We start from the raw sequence: 15,494 nt of genomic DNA, 5'->3' as shown, positions 1-15,494 counted from the left end.
TTAAAACAAGAAACATTCTAGTTTTAAAATATCTTAGAATAATGAGGTATAAAATTATACAATTTTAAAACTAGTTTAGAACCATTACAATGTCGTTTAAACAATTATTCGTAACACAGCAGAAGCTCACATGTTATTTTAGCGACATAAGCTCGCTAACGACAAGTGTCTAATTTTAGTGAGTTTTATATCTGCACATCAGTTTCTGGAAGAGACTACGTTCAATATTTATTTTGTTTTGTTCACTGGTGTTCTTTCGAGGGCTTCACAGAACAGATTGCTTTAAACTGACATTAAATTAAACAACGACGGACTCTACTTAGTTATCAGGTAACTCATAATTATGCTGCAAAATACATTTTGCAGCATAATTATGAGTTACCTGAGCCCCTCTCACAGATACAGAAACGCTTGAGCTTTTAAAAGAAAAAAAAAGACACGAAGAGTCGTCTGGCGAAGCAGTTCTTTTAGAAGAGCCGAGTCACATGATATGGATCTCGAAAATGAGCCGCAATTCCCACTGTTAAGCCATTAGGTTATAAAAAAAAAAGGTTTCGAGGTCTAACTGGAAAGAATTGAGAGCAACTTAGGTTTTTATGTTAAGTGTCATCTATACACACAAGGACGTCGAGACCAAGAAGTGCTGCAGGTTAGCAGGTGTGGGAAGCTGTGCAGCCAGCAGCGCGGATGTTGCTCAGCGTTGCTCAGTGATGCTCAGTGATGCTCAGTGTTGCTCAGTGATGCTCAGTGTTGCTCAGTGATGCTCAGTGTTGCTCAGCGTTGCTCAGTGTTGCTCAGCGTTGCTCAGCGTTGCTCAGCGTTGCTCAGCGTTGCTCAGTGTTGCTCAGTGATGCTCAGTGATGCTCAGTGATGCTCAGTGTTGCTCAGTGATGCTCAGTGTTGCTCAGCGTTGCTCAGTGTTGCTCAGTGATGCTCAGCGTTGCTCAGCGTTGCTCAGTGTTGCTCAGTGATGCTCAGCGTTGCTCAGTGTTGCTCAGCGTTGCTCAGTGATGCTCAGCGTTGCTCAGTGATGCTCAGTGTTGCTCAGCGTTGCTCAGCGTTGCTCAGTGATGCTCAGCGTTGCTCAGTGTTGCTCAGTGTTGCTCAGCGTTGCTCAGCGTTGCTCAGTGTTGCTCAGTGATGCTCAGCGTTGCTCAGTGATGCTCAGCGTTGCTCAGCGTTGCTCAGCGTTGCTCAGTGATGCTCAGCGTTGCTCAGTGATGCTCAGTGTTGCTCAGTGATGCTCAGTGTTGCTCAGCGTTGCTCAGTGTTGCTCAGCGTTGCTCAGTGATGTCAGGACACAGCTGGATGAACTGGCCGCGCTGCTGAGTGGAAGAGCTAAGCTAACGATGTGCAGCGGATTATCGCTCTAGCTGGGATTCAGTCTTCCTGTAAACGGAAAAGAATCGTTAATGAAGCGGCATGGAGGTTAAAAATGACATTATTTGCAGCCCGGAGTCACACACTGATGCATTGCCCATCCACAGAGAGGTATCACTAGCTTGCTCTATCCGTGGAACGACGACGCTCGTGACGGCCGTCCACCTCAGCAGAGTGGTCGGGATCCGGTGATGGTGTCGCTCGGTGCCCTAATCGGGACAGAGCTCCCACTCTGCGTTAGAAACCATGAAAAGCCGTGAGTATCAGCAGATCGACCCGAAGGCGCTGCCGACGCCCAGCCAGAGCCCCCCGCCTCACCAACACCTGGCTGTCGGCGGTGACGGGAGGAAGGAGCCGATGACACCCAGGAGAAAGTGGGAAGTTTTCCCCGGGAAGAACCGCTTCTTCTGCGATGGACGGATTATGATGGCCCGTCAGAGTGGGGTCTTTCCCCTCACGCTGGGCCTTATCCTCGTCACGAGCGGGTTATTTTTCATATTTGAGTGAGTTGTGTTTTCCACTCTGTTCCTTAAAGCGACTGAAGTTTGGTCAAATTAATCTGACGTCTACAGAGCGCACATCATTATCATAGTTTATTTGTTTCAATAACAAACATTTACTCAAGATCATCTTCCCTCCTAAAGCGAAGCATCACGCGCCCTTTCCTGTGGCGACATCGCACCAGGAGTTATTTTGATCTTTTTTTTTTTTTTTGCATGTTTTTAATCAAAGTATTTTTGTTTGTTTGTTTGTTTGTTTTCCATAAAGCTGCAGGAAATTGATGTATTCATAAGTAAAAACACTACATGGGTTTCAGGGAGACTGAGCAGAAATAAAACATGTTTTAGAAAGAAGATTGTCCAGAAAACTCGAGAAATACAACAAAAAATCTTCAAAGGAAGCAAATTTCACCAAACTGCAAACACTATTTAATTAGTTCTGATCTGTCCTGTGAGTCATGGGTGTAAATCATAAATTGCGACTTTCAAACATTGTTTTTGGTCGTGCTTACAGGTCTAATATAAATTGTGAAATTCAGACAATATTAGCAATATGAGGTCAATTTGATCGTTGTCCATACTGATAAAAAATATGACATCGAATGATTAAAAATAATTATATTCCAGACTGACTTTTGCTGCAAGAAAAAGTATCCTGATGCCAGTGCCGCAAAAACAGAAAAAAAGGATATGCAAATAGGGGCGCTGCGCTGCAGGGGGCGCCAATATTTCTAGTCACATTTTCTGTATTTAACAGCTGTTTGTGCATGTGTAAATGATGTGATGTGATCAATAACAGAGGCCCATACCTATAATGTAATGTCTGCATACACCTCAAAACACAAAGTTGTGCCCCTGCTTGATGCAGTAAATTAGTGGAAGGGTCGACTTAATGCCATTAGAATTATAGACATGCGTTTCACACTCGTAGACAGATTTTTTCCTCATTGGGAACCTTATTTGGACTCCATCAAACCTAAAATCTTCAGGGATTTGCTTTAATTAAAGTACTGGTTATTTTACAGTACATTAAAATACTGTACTTTTATACAAATACTTTTACGTTAGCTCTTTGAAGTTTTTTATAAAGCAATGTTGAAATCTCGTCACATCTTGTTGCCGTGAACTCAATATCGTGTCTTGTCTAGGGAGTCCTGGGTGTCGTTACACCAATAATCAAAAGTCACTCATCTTTCATAAGCCTGCCATAATAAACAATGAATCGAGTAGCCAATTCATTTCATGTAAAATTAAAATAAGCTTGATAACTTCCATTCTGATGATCAATGGATTTTGAAGGGCCGTTTTGTTCAGAGACTTCATGATCCATTTTATTTATCGTTTCAGTTGTGTGTGGCTTTTATTTTTTTTTTAAGCATTGTTTTTGGCTGTTGTGTTTTATTTTGGATACTTAAAATGTCTTCCAGTTTCAGTGTTAAGTGCTCTTAACAAGATAAAAGTTTAGTGAATTTGCATTATTATGCCATTATCAACAAAACACGTGCAAATGGTCTAAAAACAACAGAATTATTGTTTTTCGCAATAACTCCTGGAATGATTTATCAACAAGCGACAGGCCTGATCGTACCTTGTATTCATCCATCAGCTCATATGCCTCTTGTGATGTCATCAACCCAAACACATAGAAAGCAGAATAATCTGTTTTTCTTTAATGTGCTTTTCCAGGACTTTTGATTTTGACTACCCCTCCAATCAAATTCTATAATTCATTATGTATTTATTGACAGTGTGCATTTGTTAGTGAAAAAAAATACACCAAAGAGCAACAACTTTAAAGAAGAAGTCTGAAACCATCTCTTATGATTTACACTTCTTAAATTTGAGTCGTTTTGAATTATTAAACCACCCACACATGCCTGAAATGTGAGAGATCCTTCATTTTTTTCTACCAAAGTGAAACTGCACCCAGAGATTACGTACTTCCTGCTTCTTCCCTTCAAATGATGATGCTTCTCCTGGCTGCCACCAGTGTTGTAAACCAACTCTAAGCAATTCAGTAACAAAACAAACGCTGCTATTCTGTCAGCGACCACATGGTGGAAAGTGTGTTCTGTCTCACAGGGCTTCAGACGGTAATTAAAAGCCAGAGTTATTAAATGAGAGCAGATCGTCTGTAAGTCACAGTGCTGATCTGTTTCCAGCTCTGGTTAAGGTCAGTCTCTTTATAATCCCTCCTCTCTCTCTGTGTGTGTGTGTCTGATTGTCACAGCTGCCCGTTCCTGGTCAAACACCTGACCAGATGTATACCTGCTGTCGGAGGGGCCCTGTTTGTGTTCGTGCTCATCACGCTGCTCCAGACCAGTTTCACTGACCCCGGCATCCTGCCTCGAGCCACTCCAGAGGAGGCCGCGGACATAGAGAGACAGATTGGTAAGAAACGACGTCTCTTGGATCTTTAGCGGCCTCTTGACACATCGCCGCCTTTAGATTAACAGTTTATGCTGTCAAATATGGAGGACGTTTGGCACAAGGGCTTTTAAGTGGCTTCCTAAGGTGTCGTAAATGTCAAGTCAACTTCATATACAGCTGTTTAATTACAATGTTAAATTATTCAGCCCTCTTCCAGTTTCTTTGCTCCATGCTCTTCACATGTGTTAGTAGTTCTCCAGTTTGTTGTCAAAACCCCCCAAAGTTCTGTTCCTGTGCGCCTCGGAGCCTCCTACACAGGACCAAAGTTTAGCCAGCAGTGATGTAAGATGGCTATCTTATTCAACTGTGCTACTTTGTTCAAGTTATTTTAAGATTACGCCACAAGCGGGAAACTTTTACTCAGAAATTTAAGCTATGTTCATTCATTTTCTTTCATCTCTTTACATAGTCAGTCCCTCCAGGACGCAATGTTTTTGTTGCGGCTTAAAATGACTGAGTTTGTGGCACCATTTACAAAAGTTATGGTCAAAGTTGCAATTTTCTTAATACTTTGTTTTTGCCTTAAGATGGTCTTACAAAAGAGTGAAAATTGTTACATCCAACCTTCCCCAAAAAGACAGGATTTTACCATGGTTAATGTTTAAAGTGCAAATACCATTTACAAGTTCTTGAAATAGAAATAGCATCTTATACAGGTAAAATCATGTTCTGAAGAAGGGTCAAAGTGCAAAAGAAGAATTCCATATTGATCATTCAGGTTAACATGAACTGTTTACAGGGTAGAAACAAATCAAGCAGAACATATCATTATGGTTTTTGCAGAAAATGAAAAGGATAAATATTACCATTTTAGCGTCACACATGCTTTCATCACTCAGCTTCGGCTTTCAAGAGACGTCATGAAACAAGAAGTTAAATTAGTCGGGGGTCGAGGGAGATGGTGAATAACCTGAGCCAAGATTGGTCTGACCAATCTTTTCTGTGATTGGTCAGAAAAGAAGGGAAAACAGAAAACATGAAGGCGATTGGTCGGATTTGCAGAGAAGTTGCAACGACTGGTGAAAATTGCAAGCCCACTAAGAATTTTGTCAATGATGAATGAATTTACCTAACAACGTTTTAGGTTTTGGATCTATGATGAATAACATCCCTTACAAAAAACGAAAAGAAAGAACAACAACGGACAAACATAATCAGACAACTTTATTTGCTTGATTTTAGTTTTGTACTATTGCCTCGATGATTTTGGCCCACGTGACAGAAAGTCTGGACACCCTGTTCTAGGAGGGAAAGAACCATGAGGTGACAAGGAGCAAGAACTCTAACATTTTGTATACATATCAGTACGTATCCCCAGGAAGAGGTCTGATCAGCTGTGTAAGGGCATCTGATGTGAGTTGGGGCATCAAAGAGAATCATGTTTAAAAAAAAAGCGATGCCTCTCTCCATAGATGACACGGGGAACACCAGCTATCGGCCTCCGCCGCGCACCAAGGAGGTCCTCATCAACCAGCAGGTGATCAAGCTCAAGTACTGCTTCACCTGCAAGATGTTCCGGCCTCCTCGCACGTCCCACTGCAGCCTGTGTGACAACTGTGTGGGTGAGCTGTGGATACACTCGCTAGACACCACGAGACATTTTATCAGCTGTCTATAACGAAAGAGGGTTCACAGTGTTGGAGCGAGCACGGCTCCACATGTTCCGTTAACAGAGAGCATGTTCTGGAAGGTTGATGTGGGCTGTTCTCGTACTTTTCCAGTCAAATCTCACCACATTTTCCTGAACTCGCAGAGCGTTTTGACCATCACTGTCCTTGGGTGGGGAACTGTGTCGGAAAGCGCAACTACCGGTTCTTCTACAGCTTCATCGTGTCCCTGTCTCTCCTGACGGCATTCATCTTCGGATGTGTGACCACACATCTGGCTTTGAGTAAGAGCGACTTTTTCTTTCTTCAGCCGTCTGGAATCCCACGAACACCACCTGAATGGAGGACTCTCTGGTCTCACTTTGGCACCATATGACACGATTCACTTTCCAACATACAGTAGATCATTGTTACCTAGAATGGCGAAGATGTGAATCCAGCACTAGCAATGGCCCAGCCATGAACTGTAAGAACATGTTGATATCTGTGCATGATTTAGGGTTTCAGTTTTGAAGGAGTGGTGTTAAGTATGTTCTAGGTATATACATAACACCACAATCAAGTAACTGTTACCTTCAGTTGTTATAAAAATGCTCTATATATCAATCATTATGTGAAAAGAAATATGACTTTGTAATTTGAGAATTGGGGCTCTGTCTCTTTAAGACCTTACTCCATCCAACCCTCCACTTTCAGCTCATCATCTCAACAAGCTTCTCATTAACAACAGTTCTTAGGAGCTAAAATGAACAATGTCAGAATTTTTAATGTACCGCTCCAATTTCTCGAAGACACAGCACCTTGGCAACCTTGCAAATGCAACTAAAAGACATCCTGCAGTCACATGGACTATCTTTGAAAAGCTAAAATTGTTTGGGATACAAACACCCATTGACACCATTAATAGTTTCATTAATGTTCCTGATTCATCTCATGTCGCCCCCATTAAATAAAGTCTTACCATCATTTTAGTTCATTAAAAGTGAATTACTTCTGGCAGTTTTACAGCTCTAGTCGTTGTGAACACATGGTAAGAGCAGTAGGCAGGCAGTGAAGAGACTAGTTAAAAGCAGGGACGGATTACTGAACTTAACTGGGATTTATGGCCAGGGCCCCAGGAGCTCAGGGACCCCTAAAGCCTCGGGCTCCACCCAAAGAATCTACTGTAATTCAGGCTCACGTTAGGTTTGTTCATGTCCTGTCAGAATGTTGTCTGTTTGCATTCACACAATTCACCAGAATCGTAACATTTAAGGGGATTTTTTTCAACATGTTCTCCCAGGGCTTATGCTTAGACTGCCTCTTGGCAACATCTATGTTATACACAAAAACCATCTGGGCCCAGGAGCCCACAAACCCAGAAACCACCCGAGGGTTAAAAGGGTTATTTTTATATACTATTCTGTGTTATGTGTAAAAGTGCGTTGCCTCCTGGGCATGGAAAAAGTTCAGGCTCAGAATTATTTTCCACTATCAGGTCTGTGAATACAATAGTTTGTGCTTTTTGTTTTAGGGGCCAATGGAGGAAAGGGCCTGATGTTTGCCCTTCAGGAGAGTCCTGGCAGATATCCTTTCATGGGGTTTCATTTTCCCTGCCATCTGTTTCATGCTGACTCAACTGATGATAAGTCAGTAAAGCTGGAGAAGGCTGTATAAAATCTTCTGATTCCTACGTTCGGGTAGTTTCATCTTTTATGACTCAGAATCTGACACAATGTTAAATCATGACCAGGTTCAATAAGTAAATCAGTTACGGCATTTATGTACCAAAGAAAAGGAAACTCCTCAGTGGATCATTTGAACCTCCTATGATGTTTTCCTTGACTCACTCGTTTACTGCAGTGGAGTTGGCTATATGCTTCTTCTCAGTCTGGTCTATCTTGGGCCTCTCGGGCTTCCATACATACCTTGTTGCTTCCAATCTGACCACCAATGAAGACGTAAGTACACTAAACATCAGAGTATGTGCTATTGCTCAATGTGAGGGATGAAAGTTAGACAAGTGCAAATGTCAATATAACAAAAATAATAACAAATGTAAGACTGTGGTTTCAGGCATTTGATTTGAGTGCTTTCCATGTTTGGATAAATGGGAAAAGATTTTTACATTTCCATTTGTTTTTCCATATCCCTTTGGTCTAAATTGTGACCATACATACTTTCTTTACTCCTCTGTTTGTTATTTCCTGAATTTCTTTCATTCTTTGTTTCATCCCTCTCTTGTGGCCAACCTGTCTTTCCTTCCTTTCTCCTGTCCTACTACATCCAATCCTTTCTTCCTCTCTTCTCCCATCATTCACTAACATTGTCTGTTATTGTTTGCTTGTTTTTTCTTTCGTCTTTAATTTTTCATTTTATTCCTCTGCTCCTTGAAGGTTTTAATGTTTTATTTGTTAGCGAATTGACAGAAAAGTGGGTAACAAAAGAGGGGGTGAAGGCCGGGACTCGAACCTGTGACGTCCGCATCGAGGACTGAGGCCTCCATATGTGGGTTGAGCTTAACCCCAGTCAGTCATTGACTTTTGCAGTTTGCCAAGTGTAGACATAAAATCCTAGGGAACAGGACTTCTACAGCCTGTGATCTCTACACCGGGTGGATTTAGTTTTGGCAGCAGAGATGCCAAAAGCTCATAGACACAGATGTGGGATGTGAAATTGTGGGTGTAGTTGTTACGTAATGGAAACCATTATAATATCGGCTTAAAATAAATGACTAGTGTGTAACCATGTATTTTTATGTATTTTTCAGATCAAAGGCTCCTGGTCGGGGAAGAGTGGAGACGCTGTAACCAACCCATACAGTCATAAAAACATTTTTATTAACTGCTGTTCAGTTCTCTGTGCGCCCATGCCACCCAGGTCAGTCTCTAAAGCTTCAAAGATTGTTGAACTGACATTATTTGTATTAAATCCTCGTCAGGATGCAGGATTTGCTAAAGCAGTATTTTTTGGAGAGGTTATAAAAAAACTCTCTAATTCTTAGTTTTATAGTTTCCATTTGGTCATTTAGCGGTTTGCTGTTTGCAGCTTGAGCTGTCAGCCAGCAAATTAAATGTATTTCTATAGACAGCGCAGTGTGGTCGAGCAATCCCCACCTGATGCAGCATCATGTTGATCGTTCATATTATGATGAGGTTAGATTAGGTTATTATTAGATCAGTGCTGTGGCATTAGCTCAATCTTTAATTATTTGGTGTTTAATTCTTCAAAAATGAGGGCTTGTTCAATTATTTTAGTCTCTTGAAAGCCACAGTTTGCCAAATCAACAGTGACTTCAATGTCGCCTTAATAAGCCAATAATTATTTTCATATGACATCACTACTCTGGCATTTGGTAAATAAAAAATAGTTTTGATGAACCTTACTGACCTAAAAAAGGGGAAAGTTTAGTCTGATAAAATGTCAGACGAGGAGGATAAAAAGTTTCATACAGCGTACGTAAACATCTGGTTTCCTCTCTCAATCTTCCCGTTCGGAGCGTTTTTCTTTGTTCCATACACATCTTCACCAGAGCGTATTCCTTACTAAGAATACCCACGATACAAGAGGTTTACTCTAAAAAGGAAAATGCACTTAACCCTAATTAGTTTTTTTTTTCTTTCTGGTTTTGAAGCTTGATCGACAGACGAGGCTTCCTGCCCGCGGACGAGCCGGCCAGGGCGAGCGGCGCGGACTTGGAGCTGCCCAATCCAAACACTAAAAGTGATAGAAACGTGGTAGGAGGATCATCCATCTGGTCCTTGACTTGCAGGAATCTTCCGCTGATTTTTCCCTGCTCCTGAATCAACCCAAACCTGCAGCCCTGCCTGTGTGAAGCCTTGCTACCTGCTGTTGTCCCAAAGCGGTCTCTGTCTGTCTGTCTGTCTGTCTGTCTTCCAGTGTCCTGTGGAGGTTCCTCCCCTCTGTGCTGTATTCAAACGGCTGTCACTAGTCAATATTCATTGGGATTTCAACTGGATGTGGGCTTGATGCTTCTCTACAGTCTTATTATCAATGGCAGCCACTTGTATTTCAGCCAGACTTGCGTCATAGAAAGGCACTGTTTGTCACTTAGTAAATGCACAGAAGTTGCTGTACTTCATTGTTCCTGATGGTTGTTTAAAATCCTTCTGTAGCTGGGTTTCCATTACAGATGGTTGTAAAACTTTGTCAGGATACCGTTAATGTAGAAAAAACACAATTCTGCAACTGCGGTGTTTCCATTTATGAAGAAACGCAATTACAATCACATGTGAATAAGTTTGTTCACGCGATGTCACTGGAAAACATGCTGACGTCATCCTCCGACGATTTCCTGTTGCCTTCTTCTTCGTGGTTTGCGCGGCAACATCCGGCTGTTCGTCATGTGACTCGTGTAATGCAAAAAAAAAACAAAACTATTTCCATTGGAGTTTTGCGAAATAAAAGAAATTCCATACAGCCAAAAAAACTCATCTCATAGTTGTGCCAAAACGTTTTTGGTTTTTTTCCCACAATGGCCGTGTTTCCATTAATTAAGCAAATTCATTTTCGAAATGTCAAATTGTGTAATCATATTGTCAATGGAAACCCTACTATTGTGTATTTTAATTGTTTGGAGTATTTTCAGAATGTTCAGGCATCGTAAGAAGGGAAAACTTTAGCTTCCTTTGTTGTTTCCTTGTTCTCCCAGATGAGAGGTGGATACAAAAGGATTTCTGGAGGCTTGTTAGGAACTTTTGTTTATAGTAGTTTCTGCACCTTAGGCACAGTTTCAGTCTACTTTGATATCAGACAGCTGCTTTTTGGCATTTGAAGGTGGGCTTCAAATGCCGCCTTTCAAGCCATTCTGTAGTTTTTCTTCCCGTTGTGTTTGAGTGAATGTACTGTCCCTTGCAGAAGTATTCACATCCCCGAGGCATTTTCACATTTCCTTGTGCTACAATACAACCACAAATAATGTATTTAATTGGGAGTTTATGTGATAAACCAACAACACAGAAAACATGTAAAGGGAAAAAACTACCTGGTTTTCGACTTTTTTACAAATACAAATCCAGAAAGCTCACTCTCTTATTTTGATGTTCTTAAATAAAATCTAGCACAATTATTCAACATTTGCCTTATTAGAGTATGCAGTAGAGGTGTGTGATACAGCATATTTTTGTATCAATCCAATATCAAGTGACTACAGTGTCATCGATATCAATACCAATAACTTTTACTTAAGCTTGATATGTCATCAGACTTCTGACCGTTAGACGTTTTTGTGTTGTTGTTTTTAATTATGCTTTTTAAAACCTACGATAGAATTTAAATAAAGTTTATAAGTGTCTACAAAATACTTTAATGAGATATTTACATGATACAGAAAATGTAAATAAAGTTAGTTTGATAAACTTCATTTGATTACATGTCACAAATTAGCACATTTTTTAAGTTGAAGCTTCTTTTTTATTGTAGAAAAGAAACTCATTTATGTGCGTTGTTTTCTAAATAAAGTGCGGACATCAGAGCAAGTCACAGCAAAAAAAATTTGAAGTAGAGTTGAGAAACTACAATACAAAAACAAAAAAACATTTCAAGAGGGAGTCCTAAACTAAAGTATTGAGCTTACCGTCGATACCGATACTGATACCAATATTTTACATCACAACCTTCGTAACCAGGTTTAGTCCCCATTTTGTTTGTACTCCAACCATCCATCCATCCATCCATCCATTTTCTGTTCACCCTTTGTCCCTAATGGGGTCGGGAGGGGTTGCCGGTGCCTATCTCCAGCCACGTTCCAGGCGGGAGGCGGGGTACACCCTGGACAGGTCGCCAGTCTGTCGCAGTTGTTTGTACTCCACCTTTATAAGTGAGACCCCAGATCTGTCACATTCCTTCCATGCTCCCCTCCCCGTTCCGTTGGTCCTTCCTCACCGTTCAGACTAAACATTTCCACCATGCAGCTGACCTTCGGTCCACACCCGGTTTGTGTGTCTTCAGCTGCACCCCAACTCACTGTTGTGTCTGTGGTGTGTCTCTGTGCCTGTATCCCATTTCCATCGTCAGGAGGAGTCGTGTCTGGACTTTGCAGTGTCCTGCGCTGGCTAATAAGCTGCTTTTAGAGCAGAAATGACGAGACTTGAGCATGGTAAGCATGTTCAGATAGAGGGAGGGGAAGCATGTTGATCCGGTACCTGTTGATGTCTCTCTGTGTTTCCCCGGCTGCCCTGCATGCTTGTCCACCAGCAATCCATGAATAGGAGCATGAACCTTCAGCATTTTACATGTTGCACTGTAAAAGTATTTGCCCCTTCACAGGTTTCTTCTGTTTTGCTTTTTTGCTCCAAGACAAAATCTTATCTGTCAGACAGCATTGGACAAATGAAACCAAAATGTAGCTTTTTGGCCTAGACAAAAGCTCAATTTTGTCTCAAAGTTTCTGCCTCTATGTGTATGTAGATACACTCCCAACCACCAAGCTCTACCCAGGTGGCAAGATGCAGCACTCTTCTCATTAGGAGACAGTCTTGGACCTTGCTGGACACTCTTGGACATCCTTACCTGCATAAGAACCCTTTACCTTGAATTTCTGTGAGCTCATTTTGACATTCTGGCACAACCAATACCAATGCAAGAAGACAGTGATGTCAGGCTTTCCATCCGTCCGTCCGTCCACCTGCCCCCACGCCCACCCTCTTGCCCACCCACTTATATGATATGAGGCCAGGTTGTGGATGTAGCAGTTTAAGCAGTGAGACCCAGACGTCCCTCTCTCCAGTCACTTGGTCCAGCTCCTTCATGCCAGCCGAGAAACATAGTCTCTCCAGTGTGTCCTGGGTCTTCCTTTGGGTCTCCTCCAGGTGGGAGGTGCCCACCTTAAGGAGACCCAGGTGGGCTCTTGGACACCTTCTATAAGGATGGAGTCCAAGAGGTGTCCTAACCAGATGCCCAAACCACCTCCACTAGCTCCTCTCGATGTAGAGAAGCAGTGGCTCGACTCTGTGTCCCGCCAGGATGTTCAAGCTTCTCACCCGATATTAAGCTGGTGACCATAGATGAGAGCAGGCAGTCAACCGTTGATTTGCCTTTTGACTCTACTCTTTCTTCACCACGACAGGCCGGTATAACACCCATATCACTGCAGAGGCAGTGGCAATCTACCTTTCGATCAACCGCACTATTTTTCCTTCATTCATGAACAAGAACACAAGATACTTAAACTCCTTCACTTGAGGTAGGACGTTTTCCCTGACCTGCTGAAGGCACTCTACCCTTTTCCAACTCAAGACCATGTCCTCAGATTTGGAGGCACTGATCCTCATCAGTTCACACTGAGCTGTGAACCGCTCCAGTGAAAGTTGTAGATCACAACATGATGAAGCCAACAGAACCAAATCATCAGCAAAGAGCAGAGACACAATCCTGAGGCCACCAAAATGGATCCCCACAGCACCTAGAAATTCTGTCCATAAAATCTATGAAGAGAATCAGTGACAAAGAGTAACTTTAGTCCAACTCTCAGCAGAAACGGACCGGACTTGCAGTGTGAACCAAGTTCTGACAGCGGTCCTACAGAGACCTAACTGCCCGTATTAAAATTAGGTCTCTATTTTCCGCAAACTAATTTATTGCTATGTTGTTTGTCCTGTAAGTTTTGCTGCCTTTTGCCTTCATTCTTAACTTTTGTTTCCATCCCCCTCCACAGTGCGTACAGGGACCTAAAGGTTTGCTGGAGTCGGCGGCTCTCACTCCTCTTCTGGCCCCCTCGTGTCCTCAGGGGAAACCTCAGACAACTCTTCCTTGCCCAGAAAGCATCTCGGCTCTGAACTCCGACCCCTCCCTGGAGCTCTCCCAGAGATGCGGCGGCACCCACCACAACTCTAAGACCTATGGGAGCACTTCTCCTCCGCTCCCCACCAAGAGTCGCTTGCACAAGCACAAACGAGCCTCTTCACATACTCCCAGCCCCACCTTTGACGACCACGTTACCCCTTCCTCCCATGACGGGAACCATCGCTCCGCCGCCAGGGGCCACCGAGGAGCCAAGTTTGCCACACTGCAGTGACTGACTCCGGTTATATATGGGTTCAGAAAGCATATTATACACTTAAGCTTTAAGATGTCACAAGAGCAGAAATGGAGGCATGTCTGGGGTCTTAATGGCTCTTAGGTTCAGCTGCATATCTAGCAGAAGGGTGGTTCTATGTTCGAGGAGTGATTGAACCTGTTTTGACCTTTGCCCCTTCTAGGACCAACAAATGTGGATGAATGCAACAAGAGTTATCTACTGCCAGTAAGAAATGAACTGCTTACAACCTTTTAAGTGAACCTCCCTTCAAAATGCCCCCACCGTCATGGCAAACCGTTTTAACATAAAATCTGTTTGATTCCAGATATCTGAAATTCTTTTTATGACCAGACATAGTTTTAAATCATGATATCGCTAATTATCTGTTTTTTTTTTTTTTTAGATGAAATACCTTTTTGAGACATCTCTAATTACATCCTGACTAGTGTATACGATTAATTTGTAAAGGAGCTTTAATTCAAGATAACTAAAAGTAATCTTTTTAAATGATTGACATCTGAAACATATATTTCAGATATGAACAATTAAATTATTACTAGTCAAAAAATAAATTTAAGCTGTCTCACTTTTTGTTCTGACCAGTCATAATTGTCATGAAAGATATTTTGAATGACAACATATCTTAAATGTAGTTTTAGATATAAAAATTCACTAGTGCAATTTAAATTCCAGGTATTTTGAAAGCAAATAATAATAAGACAAAAATACATTTTAAATATCTAGAACTATAATTTCGACTAGTTAAAATTCCTTTTAAGATATTTCCAAATGAATCAGAGATGTCTTTAATTGGACAGCTTTTCTAATTCAGATACCTTGAATTAGCATTTTTTACAGTCAAAATGACAGATTTATGTAGCATTTTGACATTTCAATATTACAATGAAAAAAAAGGTTGACAGAAGCACGTTTTTCTGTTCAAAGCCATTTTTACGTGCATTGTGTTACTTGGAGGAGAATATAGAAAATTCTTTGCAAATTTCTGAAGCAGTCTTCAAGTTAACAATTTTTTTTGTTGTTGCGTTTTCCACATATCCTGTAAATATTTTTGAACTGAACTGAATACCACTGGGGGCTGCACAGTGGCGCAGTTGGTAGCACTGTTGCCTTGCAGCAAGAAGGTCCTGGGTTCGATTCCCGGCCGGGGTCTTTCTGCATGGAGTTTGCATGTTCTCCCTGTGCATGCGTGGGTTCTCTCCGGGTACTCCGGCTTCCTCCCACAGTCCAAAAACATGACTGTTAGGTTAATTGGTCTATCTAAATTCTCCCTAGGTGTGAGTGTGTGTGTGAATGGTTGTTTGTCCTGTATGTCTTTGTGTTGCCCTGCGACAGACTGGCGACCTGTCCAGGGCGTACCCCGCCTCCCGCCTGGAATGTAGCTGGAGATGGGCACCAGCAACCCTCCCGACCCCATTGGGGACAAGGGTGAACAGACGATGGATGGATGAATACCACTGAACCCTTTCTATGTTATGGTATTTTCTGCAGGCACCTTTTTGGACAGCTCAATGGCACCACAAGGGGGTTTTCTAAATTAAT

The 15,494-nt window shown here is 41.9% G+C and overlaps 1 protein-coding gene across 1 annotated transcript; it reads left to right on the top strand.

Annotated features, from left to right (window-relative positions):
• The first annotated feature begins 1,382 nt into the window (after window positions 1-1,382).
• zdhhc18b (zDHHC palmitoyltransferase 18b) lies at window positions 1,383-15,020 on the top strand. The gene is made up of 9 exons (XM_028036657.1): window positions 1,383-1,883; window positions 4,111-4,271; window positions 5,723-5,872; window positions 6,064-6,201; window positions 7,431-7,482; window positions 7,755-7,857; window positions 8,667-8,776; window positions 9,531-9,633; window positions 13,572-15,020. The coding sequence occupies exons 1-9, from the start codon at window positions 1,627-1,629 to the stop codon at window positions 13,929-13,931; spliced, it is 1,434 nt and encodes a 477-aa protein (XP_027892458.1). The 5' UTR covers window positions 1,383-1,626; the 3' UTR covers window positions 13,932-15,020.
• Window positions 15,021-15,494: the final 474 nt, after the last annotated feature.

Source organism: Xiphophorus couchianus, chromosome 13 (assembly GCF_001444195.1).
Source record: "Xiphophorus couchianus chromosome 13, X_couchianus-1.0, whole genome shotgun sequence".
NCBI lineage: Eukaryota > Metazoa > Chordata > Actinopteri > Cyprinodontiformes > Poeciliidae > Xiphophorus > Xiphophorus couchianus.
This window is presented reverse-complemented; position numbering and strand designations above follow the sequence as displayed.